At 41.0% G+C, this 15,666-nt stretch overlaps 1 protein-coding gene across 1 annotated transcript in view; it reads left to right on the top strand.

Annotated features, from left to right (window-relative positions):
* The window catches only part of OCLN (occludin), a 56,951-nt gene extending 42,816 nt beyond the window's left edge, over window positions 1-14,135 (top strand). The window contains exons 6-9 of the mRNA XM_039256045.1: window positions 7,765-7,980; window positions 9,798-9,969; window positions 11,140-11,181; window positions 12,978-14,135. Of these exons, the coding sequence (XP_039111976.1) occupies window positions 7,765-7,980; window positions 9,798-9,969; window positions 11,140-11,181; window positions 12,978-13,079 (532 nt within the window). The 3' untranslated portion in view covers window positions 13,080-14,135. The remainder of the gene's footprint in view (window positions 1-7,764; window positions 7,981-9,797; window positions 9,970-11,139; window positions 11,182-12,977) is intronic.
* Window positions 14,136-15,666: the final 1,531 nt, after the last annotated feature.

Here is a 15,666-nt window from a genome sequence, read left to right as displayed (position 1 = left end):
GTTACCGATAGACATCAGAACTCTGTGTGGTTTTGTCTCTTCTCGCCTGTGTTAGAGCTCATTTAATGGAAGCGGATGATTGCTGGTTGATGTACCCCCAGCCACATACATTTTTATTAAAGTAGAAGACCTTGTTTGAATTCAGGAATTCCAAGATCTCACTTGCTGTGCTAGATCCTTCATGTCCAGGGGGACGTGAAACTAATAAGGCCTCTACGTTTAGAGTTACAAGGAGTGTAAAAAAACCTCACAGTGAGTTTCTGGCCTCGAGTACGTGCCATTATGGTTATTGAGATGGTATCTCCGTTGTGGTTTTAGTTTACCCTAAAGCCTGATTCTAATTCATCCTGATGAAGAAGGATATTGGAGAGACTGTCATGGACTGGATGTAATTTTTGCCTGAGGATGAGGATGATAAATTGGTCTTTTTTTTTTTTTTTTAAGATTTTATTTTTTTAATTAATTTTTTTTTAAATATTTTTATTTATTTCTAGGAGAGAGAGAGAGAGACAGCGTGAGCAGGGGAGGGTCAGAGAGAGAGGGAGTCACAGACTGAAACAGGCTCCAGGCTCTGAGCTGGCAGTCAGCACAGAGCCCGACGCGGGGCTCAAACCCACAAACCGCGAGATCATGACCTAAGCGAAAGTCGGACGCTTAACCAACTAAGCCACCCAGGCGCCCCATTTTAATTAATTTTTTTAATGTTTATTCGTTTTTTGAAAGAGACAGAGTGTAACTGCGGGAGGGGCAGAGGGAGACACAGAATTGGAAACAGGCTTCAGACTCTGAGCTGTCAGCACAGAGCCTAACGTGGGGCTCATACTCACGAACTGCAAGATCATGACTTGATCCGAAGATGGATAAGCCACCCAGGCGCCCCTAAAGATTTTATCTTTAAGTATCCTCTATACCCAGAGTGAGACTTGAACTTGCAACCCCAAGATTGAATTGCATGCTCCACCAACCGAGCCAGCCATGTACCCCGTCTTCTAATATATGTAATTCTAGAACTCCAAATTCCTTTGTAGACTAAAAAAACAAACCAAGAAATACCTTTCCTTTAATTGCTTTGATTGTTTTAAGTTCTAGATGTATCTGCTAGAAAACTTTCTGTTCAGAGTTTTGTGTCCTAACTCCCTGCCCCACCTCCATGTAATGGGCCAATTTATGTAGAAGTCAACCCTGAGCGTGCGGTAGTTTGGGCGCCTAGAAGCCCTTAAGGTGACACGAGGGCTGAGTTAATTATGGAATCAGTTTGAGACAATAGATTGTATTATTACCCTGGGATGGAATGTGGAAACACTGGCAGCTTGCCTTACCCTCCATATATATTCTCTTTTGGTCTTCAGAATTGACCCTCCTGTTGCAATCAGTTGTGAATGATTTGGAAGAAGAGCATTTTCTCCGTTCTCCTGGGTGGGTTTTGACAAAAATCCAAAGCACTTGAGGCTGTGAGAGGCAAAGGTATATACGGTAGAGACACAGTCCTTTTAAAAGGTTCAGGTTAGCAGTTGCGTGACTTCATGCATACATGAGAAATATTTATAAAGCATCTTGTGACCAGCCATGTCTCTAAATTAATTGTAAAGTCTGAATGGTTACATAGCATTCCACATGCTGCCTCATCATGAAAACCAAGATATTTTTACAAGTTCATTTGGAACCATTGAGAAACCTTATTCTTGAATAAGCCAGTACCTTTGTAATGTAAAATTTTAAATGGACAGAAGGATAGCTTTTGACCCAGCTAGGGTCAAGCTTCTCTTCCTAGGAGCAGCTGGTATTACCAGTTTCTTTAATTTAACCTTCCAGAGGCCATTTTTAAAATAAATTGCTGGCCAAGATGTACATTAGTTATATTTTCCTTTAAAAAAAATACTAGCATATTAAATGCATTGTTAGCAATACATCTTAGACATTGTGCATATCAGCATACAAAGAGTTTAGTGATTTTTTTTTAAATTTTTTAATGTTTATTTTTGAGAGAGAAACAGAGCATGCGTGGGGGAGGGGCAGAGAGAGGGAGACACAGAATCCGAAGCAGGCTCCAGGCTCTGAGCTCTGAGCACAGAGCCCGATGCAGAGCTCGAACTCACAGACCGTAAGATCACGACCTGAGCCAAAGTAGGACACTTAACCTACTGAGCCACCCAGGTGCCCTACCCATCTGTTTTATAGCTGCTAACTCTTCCACCAGACGGATGTACTATAATTTGTTAATTCCTTATTGGTGCACACTTTTCCCCAAAGTTTTGTTATTACAAACCTCTAGAGGGAATAAATTTGCACACTTATGTGAATGTATCTGGAGAGAAATATTAAAAGCAGAAATGCTGGGCGAAAGGAAATGTCATATTTCATTTTGATTGATATAGTCAAATTGGTACCTTACTGGTACTCCATAAGGGATGTACCAGTTTCTATTCCCAGCCTATACCCCAGAACTTTTTTGAAGGTCTCGAAAATGTAAAGGTAATACTCAGTTTCAAAACGCAGAAGTGTGGGGGAGTATGGGAAGATGCTAAGGGATGTGAATGCGACACTGTCTCCTGATTTGTGCGCAGTAATGATGGAAGGAACTTGCAGCCTCTGGGGACTAATAGAAATTGTCGGGTGTTGCCCATGGTAGAGTACTGAGTGCTATGGAAGATTCAGAGCACATCCACTTGGGTGCGATAGGGATGCACTTTAAGTCCTAGATTATCTTGCCTCAGGCTTTTTAAAAGGTACTTAGGGCACCTGGGTAGCTCCGTTGGTTGAGTGTCCAACTATAGCTCAGGTCATGTTCTCACAGTTTGATTTTGAGCCCCATGTCATGATTTTGAGCCCCATGTCAAGCTCTGTGCTGACAGCTCAGAGCCTGAATCCTGCTTCAGATTCTGTGTCTCCCTCTCTCTCTGCCCCCCCCCCACTCATGCTCACTCACTCGCCCTCTCTCTCTCAAAAATAAACAGAAAAAAAATTTTTTACAGGTGTTTAATAGCCCACAAACACCTCTCATTTCTACTGTAATGGATAGAGAAGGAATTAAAAAGGGAACTTTGTGTCTTAGTCCTACACTAAGATTTTTAACATACGATCAGTAAACAGACATAACATACATTGAGTAAAGAGTACTGATACTGAGTACACTCTATGATGACTTTTCACATATGTGAACACAGAAGTCACCACCACCACACCAAGAGATACCAGGCACTGCAGAAGGTCCTCTGGTGCCCTGTCTCCATTGATAGCCCCTTCTCTTACCTTCACTTTTTGATGCCTATAACTACCTATTAATTGACCTTATTTTAGGAGTTCTTATAGAGTGGAATTATATGGTAATTACAGTTGCATCAGGCTCCTTTTGTTCATCGTAATGTCCTATGTCTTAGAATTTCAAGGAATTCATCCTGGATTAGAAGATAGCAGAATATAGTTGAAAATGGTTGCTTTTTCACCTTTTTTTTTTAATATATTTTATTTATTTTTGAGAGAGAGATAGAGACAGCATGAGCAGGGAAGGGTCACAGAGAGAGGGAGACACAGAATCCGAAGACAGGCTCCAAGCTCTGAGCTAGCTGTCAGCACAGAGCCCGATGCGGAGCTCGAACCCACGAACCATGAGATCATGACCTGAGCTGAAGTCAGACGCTTAACCGACTGAGCCACCCAGGCGCCCCTTTTTCACCTTTTTTAAAAGCGTTTTAAAATTTTTATTTTTTGAGAGATCATTTATTTATTTTTATTTTTGAGAGAGAGAGTACAAGCAGGGGAGTGGCAGAGAAAGAGGGAGACACAGAATCCGAAGTAGGCTCCAGGCTCTGAGCTGTCAGCACAGAGCTTGACGTGGGGCTCAAACTCATGGACTATGAGATCATGACCTAAGCCAAAGTCAGACGGTTAACCCAGTGAGTCACCCTGGCGGCCCTCCACCTTTTTTTTTTTTTTTTATGTTTAATTTTTGAGGGAGAGAGAAAGAGTGAGCAGGGGAGGTGAAGAGAGAGAGGAGGACAGAGGATCCAAAGCAGGCTCCATGCTGACAGCAGGGAGCCTCATGTAAGGCTCAAATTCACGAACCACTAGATCATGACCTCATGACCTCAGCCAAAGTCAGACGTTTAACCGACAGAGCCATCCAGGCGCCCTGCTTCTCCACATTATAATTAAATTTAGGAGATACTCCCTATTAGGTACATTTCGTACCCTCCTGTCCAAACCCAAGGTGAATTAACCTTTACAAGCCAAGGAAGTTGAATATTGACACGACACAGAGCTCTCAAGGCAGGCTGGCACCTTAGAGTGCCAAGTTTGGTAGCAGTAAATAGGCTAGTAGGACTTTCATACGAGTTCTAGAAATTCACTGGTTCACATTAGCACAAGGGATAGTCCAGCTTCAAGAATGGCCTAGAAACTAGAATGATCTAGAAACTCAGAAGCTCTCCGAGCTCCTGTTGCTGTGTTGGCTTTATTGTCAGTAGAGCAGGAGGGTCATCCACATTCTCCAGGTTATACTGACTGAACCTTCAGCATAGGATTTGGAAAATGGAATGCCCTCTCCCAAAGCTTACATATACAACCTAAAGAAAGATTCTTGACTGGCCCTTTTTGGATCATTGTCTTTCCTGAGGCCAGGGAGATGGAGTTCTCTGATTGACAAGGCTTAGCTATTTCCCCCGATAATGATGACAGTTCTAAAATACCATGGACTTCGTGTATATTATGCTCATAGGACACTGATGTTGATCATGCATCGTTTCTCTTCCCTCACTGATACTGGATGTCATCAGGATTCTTGTGAAGGTATTTTCAATTCAGTAATGATCCTGAACACCTGCCAGGTACACAGTAGTGAGCTAGCTGCCCCTGAAATAGCAAGTCCTTATTGTCATGGAGGTTGCAGTCTACCAGGGACCGAAGATAGCACACAGTGGCTGCACTGAGAGTCAGGGCGAGGTGGGAGCAGCAAAGGCATGTGAGCATGTGTCTGTGAATAAAACAGATGAATAAAAAAGACGGAATACAAAAGGGTGACCTTCTGGACCTGGGTACTGAGTTGGATACGAGAGAAAGTATGCAGTTGGTTGCCTTTTCTGGGGTGAGCAGACTATGACCTAATAGGATTTGCGTCTAAAAGTAGGTTCAAGTGCACCGGAGTGGCTCAGTTGCTTAAGCATCCAACTCTTTTTTTTTTTTTTTCTTTTTTTATGTTTGTTTATTTTTGAGAGAGAGAGAGAGACCGAGGAGAGACAGAGTGTGCACGCAAACGCACGCAAGCAGGGAGGGGCAGAGGGAGAGAGAGACACAGAATCTAAAGCAGGCTCTAGGCTCCGAGCCCGACATGGGGGATGAACTCAAACCATGAGACCATGACCTGAGCCGAAGTTGGACGCTTAACCGACTGAGCCACAGGTGCCCCTAAATGTCCGACTATTGATTTCAGCTCAGGTCATGATCTCATTGTTTGTGAGTTCTAAGCCCCAAATTGGGCTCGGTGCTGATAGTGCGGAGCCTCTCTTCCCTCTGTCTCTCTGCCTCTCCCCTGCTTGTGTTCTCTCTCTCAAAATAAATAAACTTAAAAAAAAAATGAAAGTAGGTTCAAAGATTATTGACAATACACATATTCCCTGACTCTTGAATTTATATATACTTGCTAAGCATTTTGTTTTTAGGTTTTATGCCGTATCAAAGTATGTAGGGGAATGTGAGGAGGAGAGCTTCCAAAGTCAAGATTTATAATATTAGTATACAATTATGGGAGGAGGCCCGTTTTAACGTTTTAGGTTTTATTCTTTTCTGATTTCTTTTGCTTTTTAGTTTCCTCCTCTTCTAGTCCCTACTCCCTCAAATAAACCTACTTCATGCCCAAAGCGAGGAGCATAATACCTGGCAGTTTTGGCAGAATGTCTAGGAACTTGTAACTCCTTGACTCCTGGACAAAGTCACATTTTCCCTCCTTTAGATGTAGCATTAATATAGCACACTAAGCCTTGGGAATCTGAATACATTCCAACGGAAGGAATAAATCACACTGCCACCCCCAACTATGCACACACATCCCAAAGCTTTAGGATTCTACAAGAAATTGCTAAGTGTGATTAGAAATTTGAAGACTTTGGGGTGCCTGGGTGGCTCAGTTGGTTAAGTACCTGACTCTTGATTTCAGCTGGAGGTCACAATCTCACGGTTTGTGAGATTGAGCGCCGTGTCAGGTTCTGTGCCGACAGCTTGCAGCCTGCTGAGGATTCTCTCTGTCTCTCTGCCCCTCCCCCATTTTGTGCGCGCCTGCATGCACACGCGCACACACACTCTGGCTCTCTCTATAAATAAAGATTTTTTTAAAAATCTGAAGATTTTGACAATTAGAATCAAGCAGTTCTGGATCAGCTAGAAAATAGAGTATACCTCATAGATAAAACTCAAGGTTATAGTTTCTGTAGGAGCACCTGGGTGGCTCAGTCACTTAAGCATCTGATTTGGCTCAGGTCATGATCTCACAGTTCGTGGGTTTGAGCCCCACATTAGGCTCTGTGCTGACAGCTCAGAGCCTGGAGCCTGCTTCAGATTCTGTGTTTCCCTCTCTCTACCTGTCCTCTACCCCACCCCCCACCCCCGTCAAAAATAAATAAATGTTAAAAATTAAAAAAAAGATTATAGTTTCTGTAAGTGGAAAAGCAATAAGAAAACAAAAATCTTGAGACATTTTTAATAGTTGATTTGAATAGCAAGGCCGATGGTGGAAAGTCTCCAGCATGTCCTTTGTGTTCCTTTCATTGGTCGTCTTGCCTGCCTTTAGCTTTATTACCAAGGAAAGTTAAGCTTTGCATTACTGTTACTCAGAAGCGCTTTAGTCTTGCCACAGCTCTTGGTGTTTTATTCTGTCTTTCATTTGCACTTAAAAGTCTGCTGCAAGGGGGTGCCTGGGTGGCTAAGCCAGGAAAGCTTCTAACTGGTGATTTCGGCTCAGGTGATGATCTCACGATTCCTGGGATTGAGCCCCACAATGGACTTTGTGCCAACAGCATGGGTTGTCCTTGGGATTCTCTCTCTCTGCTACTCCTCCACTCTTGGTGTGTGCGTGTGCTCTCTCTTTCTCTCTTTTTGCCTCTCTCAAAATAAATAAGTAGACATTAAAAAAACCTGATGCAATTGGGAAAATAAGTCTAATGGTAACACCTCCATGCCATTCAGTCTACATAACTGCAGGATTATCATAGCAGTGTTTAAAGTTTTAGTCTTCTTAGTTTTCCATGAGTGTATCTTGAAAAGAAAGGTGATATATACGAGTCTAAAACTAGTATTACAGAATGCTGACCTCTGAGAATCAGCTTCCGAAGGTAGATAAGTATGTGCATTTCTCTTCACCACTTAGCATTCCATGAAACTGGAAGAACCTGTAGAAAAGAATCCTGAGCATTATTTTCCTGCCTGCCTTCTGTGGAGTAAATCCCTGGCCCGGGTCAGGCAAATACCTCTTCCGGATCAGCCGGAGCTTCCTCAGGTGCAATCTTACATGCATCCTGCTTAGGAAGGTTGATGCATGGGCTCCCCTTACATGGGAACCTTAACGCTCCTGGTGTGTCTCAGAGGATCTGAGCTGGTGCTGAACAGAACACAGGAAGCTGGGGATCTGCTTCGTGTTGAGAACGTGAGCTGCTTGCGTGAACACACCTTTGTTCACATGTCCCTTACCTCTTACCTTGGCTGCCCTTTGTGATCCCTCACTGGCAAAGAGCTGTGGTGTACCTAGTGACCCCTGAAAAATGACTCCTGTTTTGTTAGGGTGCCCGAGGTGGTGCAGGAGCTTCCAGTGAGTTCACCGGTAGACGACTTCAGGCAGCCTCGCTACAGCAGCAGTGGTAACTTTGAGACGCCTTCAAAAAGGACACCTACGAAAGGAAGGGCGGGGAAGTCCAAGAGGCCGGAGCAGGACCACTATGAAACCGACTACACGACGGGGGGCGAGTCCTGCGACGAGCTGGAGGAGGACTGGATCAGGTACTGGGGCGCCTCGTGCTGGAACCGTGTGCACATCTGTCCGATGGTTCGCCTCGGCCGGCCAGCCCTGGGGGTTTTGCCTGCCAAACTGGAGCTGGCTGGTAGGATTTTGTTCCCGGACAGCCAGGACTGGACGTGGTATTTCCTTAGGTTCTTTTCTTTATCCCTCTTTCGTAATCAAGACTGATGTGCAGGGATGGATTCGGCTCCAGTTGCATCTTAAAAACAGTCTCGGAGTCTTTCACAAAATGACTGATGACCTTCACTCTTACTAGTCACCCAAGAAAGGTCTTTCAAATAAATGAAACACAAGTATGGAGGAACTTTTGTTACTGATTGTATAATTCCCAGACCAGAGCTCTGACTTTGTTTCGGCATTTACTTTTCAGTTAAGGTTTCATGGAGAGACCAGAGATTCTTTTAAAAGTTTAATCCAGAGGACTTTGCCAGGCAGTTTTGTAAACAATTAAGTTAACAATTCAGTGTTCTGGCCAAGGTTGTGGTTAAGTTCCTATGTGTGTTGGTGATTTAATTGTACTTCATCATCATTAACTACCCTCATGTATGCCGTGCGGCCCTTTTATGCCCAGGAGTCCTGAGAAATGGGACACAAGTCTGAAATGTGTGGTGAGAGATGCGTTGGTGTAGCATGGCTTGAAATCTCCTCTCTGGTAGTTCTCACACCACACCTTCCCCTCTTCCCACAAGAGTTCTTGGCCAGAGGGCCACGGTTGGCTCAGTAGGTTGAATGTCCGACTCTTGATTTTGGGTCAAGTCATGATCTCATGGTTTTGTGGGATCAAGCCTTGCTTGGGATTTTCTCTCTCCTCTCTCTCTGCCTGTCCCCCTACTCATGTGCTCTCTCTCTCAAAATAAATGGACTTAAAAAAACGCAAAACAGATTCTTGGACAAGTTCAGTCATAAAGCTATAAGATATTTTCCTAATTTGTTTCATGGAAGATTTAAATGACAACTTTTAAGAAACTGTTTTCTTGTTTCTCTTTTGAGCACTCCTTTAATTTCTCCCCTTTGCAAAATGAAGATATTAAGTCAGTTTAGGTGTAAAAATTGAAATTCCATATTGCTCTGAAGTTCCTTAGTCCTGTGAAACCATTCAGAGTGTTTCCTCAGTGGATTAATAACATCACCTGGAGATGTAAAGAATAGCTAGTGTATTGAGAGGTACAAATGATACAGAATTTCATGCCTCACCAGGTTATTTGTACATGGAGCATGCATTTTTGTACATGTACGTTTTAATGTCTGATCTTATAATCAAAGGATTTAAAATAAGTTATTTCTGCTTAGCTGGCTGTCAGCACAGAGCGTGACGCAGGGCTCAAACCCACGAACCGTGAGATCGTGACCTGAGCCCAAACCGAGTCAGGTGCTTAACCGACTGAGCCTCCCAGGTGCCCCATTCTTTTTGTTTGTCTGTTTAAGTGTAATCATGCTTTTTTTTTTTTTAATTATTTTTTAATGTTTATTTTTGAGAGAAAGAAAGAGAGGAAGACAAAGGATCTAAAGCAGGCTCCTCACTGACAGCAGAGGGCCCAATGTAGGGCTGGAATTCAGGAACAGTGAGATCATGACCTGAGCCAAAGTCAGAACTCTTAACCAACTGAGCCACCAAGGCGCCTCTAAGTATAATCATTCTTAAGACAGCTTGCTTGCTTCCCATCTCCCTCTCCTTATAAGTAGTAAAAAACAGGAGAATGTCACTCTCACATCCCACTAGTTTTATTATCTTTGCTGAAGACATACTGGATTTTGTCTGCTAGCATCATAAGTAGTCATTTTCTCACTGGATTTTTAGGGAGTATCCACCTATCACTTCAGATCAACAAAGACAACTCTACAAGAGAAGTTTTGACACTGGCCTGCAGGAATACAAGAGCTTACAAGCAGAACTTGATGAAATTAATAAAGAACTCTCTCGTCTGGATAAAGAATTGGATGACTACAGAGAAGAAAGTGAAGAGTACATGGTAAAATCAAACTCCATAATTGGGTATTACATATGATGGTATTCTAAATTATGAAGATGTAGTATCCTTTCTATTAATGTTGATTCAAAGTTTACTAGTAATTCTCAAATTGATTTCACTGAGAAATAATTGAAGTCCAGTCTTGGATAAAAGTCTTTCCAAATTGAAGAAAGTACTAATGTAGTTAAGAAAGAAATAGAAAGCAAAGGCTATGTATATATATCCCTTTCTGTTTAAAAATAAAATAGCTGTATTTTTCTATTTATAAGCATGGTTCACTCTTTCTATAAAATATTAAAAATTACAGAACTGAGTACAGAAAGATAAACTGCCTTAAATTCTGCTGCCTGATTGTCACCAATGTTAGTTGTTTAAATATGCCCTTCATGCAAAAGTGCACCTAGACACACACCATCTCTGATAAGAAGTTATCTTTTTTTTTCCCCCTTCTCAGCTGAGGTAACATTTGTCTGTGAAAGTTACTCTTTCCTTTTTAATCCCCCTTTCCATACTATAGTCTTTGAAAGGAAGTCACTATGCATAGGTCACACCTAAGGACTGGAGACTTATACAACAGCTCTTTAAAGTGTACCTACACAAATTCTTTGGAATTCTTGTGCATGAGAAATTGGTTACTTCCTCCCATTTATTTAATCATTCATTTATACTAGTACTGACTCATGGATATATCTATTTTATACTTTGGGTTATAATCCAATACTACTTCATTTTGTTGCTCAAAGTATTTTATGTATATATAATACGTTAACTTATATATGTAGTATACATGCATATATAGAGAGAGAGGAGGTAGTTAGTTACTGGGAGCTCAGACCAGTTTCATAATGGGATATAACCAGAGGAGAGCTGCGCTTTGCAGATCTCTGTGGGGTCAGCACGGCCCATGGACCCGCAAGGAGAGAGATGAGAAGCAGCAGAACCATTACTTGTTGGTGTGAATTGAATGTGAGGACTGGGTCATAAGTTTCTCTGCACTGGTTTCCTTCAGGCCCTCTTGCTGACTATAAGAACCTAACGACTTCATTACTTTAATTTCCTGTATTTTGGGCATTGTTGCCAGTTTTAGCTCCAGAATATAACATCAGGAATGTCATTTTTAAAAGAGAACATGCTCCCCTAAACATAGTCTTTTGTGTTTCTCATTAATAGGCTGCTGCCGATGAGTACAACAGACTGAAGCAAGTTAAGGGAGTAAGTATCCCAGATTGTAAGATTCTTTCAGAGAGAATTTTTCTAGTATGTGTTTTTTATTTAACCTTTGGAATGACTGTGTCACACAAGCACTGATTATGACAAAAGACCTTATAAGTGCAAGGTGAAAACTGTACCTGAGAATTCAGAACCTTAATTTCAGGTGTTTGCAACTACAGCCAGTACTGATTTTTTAAGCTTATTTTATTTTTTAATGTTTACTTATTTTTGAGAGAGAGAGGGAGAGAGACCGTGCACGAGCAGGGGACAAAGAGGGAGACAGAATCCAATGCAGGTTCCAGGCTCTGAGCTGTCCACACAGAGCCCAATGCCAGGCTTAAACCCATGAACTGTGAGATCGTGACCTGGGCTATAGCTGGACACTCAACCAACTGAGCCACAAAGACGCCCCAAACTTTTTTTTAAAGTTGAAGTATACATACAGAAACTTGGCACCAATACTGAGTGCACAATTTGGTAAATTTTCGCCAAGCAACCATATACCTTTGTACTTGGCACCCAGATGAAGAAATCTATATCCTAGTTTCCTAGGCAACCCCCCCCGGTACTGCCGTCCAGTTTTTACTGCCCCCATAGATAACTGCCATCCTAATTTCTAACATCATAAATGAGTTTTGCCTATTTTGAACTTGATGTAAATGGAATCATACAGTATGCATTTTTCATGTGTAATTTCTTTTGCTCTTTGAATTCCCATTTATATTTTTGTGTGTGACTATGGTTCATTTATTTTTACTTGGTAAATAAAAGATAATTTATTCATCCATTCTTTCGTTAGTGAGCATTTGAGTTATTCCTAGATTATTGCTTTTATAACTAATGCAACTTCAGACATTTTTGGATGTGTCTGGGCACATGTGCGCACATATGTTAAGGATATACTTGGGAGTAGAACTGCAGGGTCATTGGGCAAGTGTCTGTCTATCCTTGGGTTAAAGAGTGTCACACAGCTTTCCTGGATTGCCAGGCTATATTCCCGCTGAGCTGTGCATATTCCTTTTGCTCCGTATCCTTGTCAACACTTGGTATTATTGGTCTTTCTTGATTTAAAACTTTGTTTTTAAAAGATTTTACATTAAATTTGTTTGAAATCTCAAAACACTATAATTTTAAATGCCAGAATTTTATATAGTGGGGTGCCTAGCTGGTTCAGTCGGTAGACCATGCGACTCTTGATCTTGGAGTTGTGAGTTCAAGCCCCATGTTGGGTGCAGAGATTACTTAAAAACTAAAAAAATAAAATGAAAGAGTATATAGTAAAATTTCCTGTCTCTGCCCATCTCCTTTTCCACGTCAACTGATATCACCAGTTTTTGTTGTACTGATTTTTTTTAAGGATTTTATTTTTAAGTAATTTCTACACCCAACATGGGACTTGAACCCACAACCCCAAGACCAAGAGTCACATGCTCCTCCCACTGAGCCAGCCAGGCGCCCCAGTTTTACTGTTTTTTTGTTGTTGTTTTTTGTTTTTTAGATGATGTGTTAGCAGAAAGGCGAGTCCATTTTTTGGGTCACTTTACAAATCACTAGAAATTAGTGTATGCTTTGTAAAACTCAGAAGATGTGATTGAGCAAAAAGAGTCCATTGCCTGTATGGTCAGAACGGTCAGAGAAAGTGCCAGATGACCATGTGCCTTAATCCATTCAACACCCCTAATAATTTTATTTGACTAGTACTCTGTGGTTTTTTGGTTCACCTGTGCCTTCTTATCAGCTAACACAACTTGTTTTATTTTGTTAAGTTTACCTGGCTTTTTTTTTTCTTTCTCAAGTCTGCAGATTACAAAAGTAAGAGGAATTATTGCAAGCAGTTGAAGAGCAAATTGTCACATATCAAGAAGATGGTTGGAGATTATGACAGACAGAAAACCTAGAAGGCAGATGCCACATCGTTGGAGAGATTGAGAAGTATTTGACATCTCTGCCATGTTGTCAGAAGGCAAAATGACTTTGCATTCTAACCCAGGAAGCCAAACCTTTGTGACGTTACACAGTTTTGGTGGCTTTACTATCATCAGTTTCATATCATCAGTGTTGAAGCATTTTATAAATAGCTTTTGATAATCAACGGGGCTGAACACTCCAGTTAAGGATTCTGTACACTTTACACTTCGGCTCTTATATTAAGGACTGACTATAGGTTGAGGTTTTTAAACCTTGAAGGCAGGTCCCATGGTGAACTGTGCTGTGAACTTTCACACTCAGGCAGTCTTAATACCTAAGTGCACTCACTAGTTCACATTGGTGATCTCATCCATTCCTCTCAGAATTCTTCTTCAGAACTGTTATTTATGATCATTCCTTTTCAGGTAGGGAGACTGGGTCCCTGCAGTGAAGGCTCAGAAGTGAATCTGCCTGTTTCCTGGCTTACAGTTTTGGTTAAGTCTGTTTCACGACTTGACTCCATTAATTGAAGTCCCTTGGCCTTTGACTTAGCTCCTGTGGCTAGTACATTCTGTCAACCTCCCTATTGATTTTTTTTTCTGTGTGTAAATGGTTAAAAGAGCTTTTCATTGTTGTGTGTTTACCCAGATAATAAAGATCATGTAAAAATTAAAACATTGTGAAACTTAAAGATTGTAAATACATACAGGTATTCAGTTTTTAAAAATCACAGTTTAAACCTGGTTAGAATTTGGCTGTGTATTTTAAAATTCTCTTAAATCCTTTATGGTTTACATGTGTTTTTTGTTTTGTTTTGTTTTGTTTTAACCGAGTAGGCTTTTTCATTATATCAAGAGTATCTGATTACATTGCTAATTCGGTTGTGACTTGAGTTGTATCTTACAACGATGTTCAAGTTCTGTACATATTGTATAAGGTATGAAACCTGGTGTTTTCTTTCTTTGACATCATTTGTGCTACTCATATTAAGTTGTGGAAAATTATACTCAGTTTTATCTGTTATCGTATTAAACTATATTGGGTGCTGTGCTGGTTGCTGAATTTCCAGTCTTTTGGTTATAAGAAGGCTGATTTGTCTGGGAAGAGAGCGCAATACCACAAAACATCAAATTATTTCAGATGGTGCCCTTGGTCTCACCACTTTTTTTTTTAATTAAAATTTTTATTAGTCAAGTAAAATTAGCTGCTAGTAGTGGACATATATAGCTAACCCAGTTGATTGTTTTTATCACCCCGGTGTAGAACGGTTTTTGTGACAGTTTTGGGAAAAATAACCTTTAATCGTGAGTATGCAGTTCAGACATCACTCTGTGTACAAGTCTGAATCATTTTCCAAAGATAAACTGTAAAATAATGTTTCTCTTATAACATTGATTCCTTTCTTCAAATTGAAGAAATTCTTAACTCTCCTGTGTTGTACATACTTCCTACAAAACGTAATAGTTTATAGTTTGGATGCCTTTTGGATTCACACCAAATGGGAAGGACTCTCTTGGGAAACATAACTTGTTTTTGTGTGTGCCACACAATAAATCTCTGTGTTCTTGGAAGGCCGCGTACTTAGATTATGAAGGCGGCAAGATGCCAGTGTTCTGACAGAACAGGACTATTCACCTGAATGCAGAAAATCAAATAGCATGAATTTTCATTGTGAACTTGTGTCATAAAACTGAACTCTGAACTAGAAAAACAAGAAAATCATTTTTCAAATGTACTTAAAGACCACTCAGGGTTCACCAGCTGGAGGTAACTTTAAAGAAGCACCCACGCATATTTCTAGTTTGGAAAATAAGAGAATTAGATTTTATGTCAGAAGTGTCTTCCATGTCTGACCTGAGATTCTTTTTAAGTTTTTTGTTTTTTTTTATGAGGGAGAGAGCATGCATGTGTGAGTGGGATGGGGGGAGAGAGAGAGAACGCCAAAAGGCTTCACTCCGTCAGTTCAGAACCTAACATAGGGCTTGAACGCTCAAGGCATGAGTTCATGACCTAAGGTGAAATCAAGAGGCAACACTGAACTGACTGAGCTATACAGGTTCCCTCTGGTCTGAGATTCTTACATGTGCATTCTGCCTTCTGTATAGAACGTTCCATACATTCTGTTGTGAAAGCATGTGGTCCTGTTAACAAAGGTTAATTGCATACAGCGATTCCCTTGCATAGGTGATTCTGTAATAAAAGCAGGTAAGATCAATATTTTAATTGCTCTTGATCTAGAAAAATTTAAAGAAATACAGGAAATGAAAAATACAACTATCCAGGGCGCCTGGGTGGCTCAGTCTGTTAAATGTCTGACTCTTGGTTTCTGCTCAGGTCTTGATCTCACAGTTCATGGGTTTGAGCCTCACGGTAGGCTCCACGCTGACAGTGTGGATGGAGCCTGCTTGGGATTGTCTCTCCCTCTCTCTCTCTTTCTCTGCCCCTTCCTTGCTTACTCCCTCTCTCAAAAATGAATAAATAAACTTTCAAAAATACATATATCCATCACCAAAAAATGACAGGTGTTAGTTTTGTCATATGCCTTTTATTTTGTGAAATAAGTTTAAGTCTATTGGT

The sequence above is a fragment of the Hyaena hyaena genome, unplaced genomic scaffold (genome assembly GCF_003009895.1).
Source record: "Hyaena hyaena isolate Hyena2069 unplaced genomic scaffold, ASM300989v1 scaffold_558, whole genome shotgun sequence".
NCBI classification, from domain to species: domain Eukaryota; kingdom Metazoa; phylum Chordata; class Mammalia; order Carnivora; family Hyaenidae; genus Hyaena; species Hyaena hyaena.
This window is presented reverse-complemented; position numbering and strand designations above follow the sequence as displayed.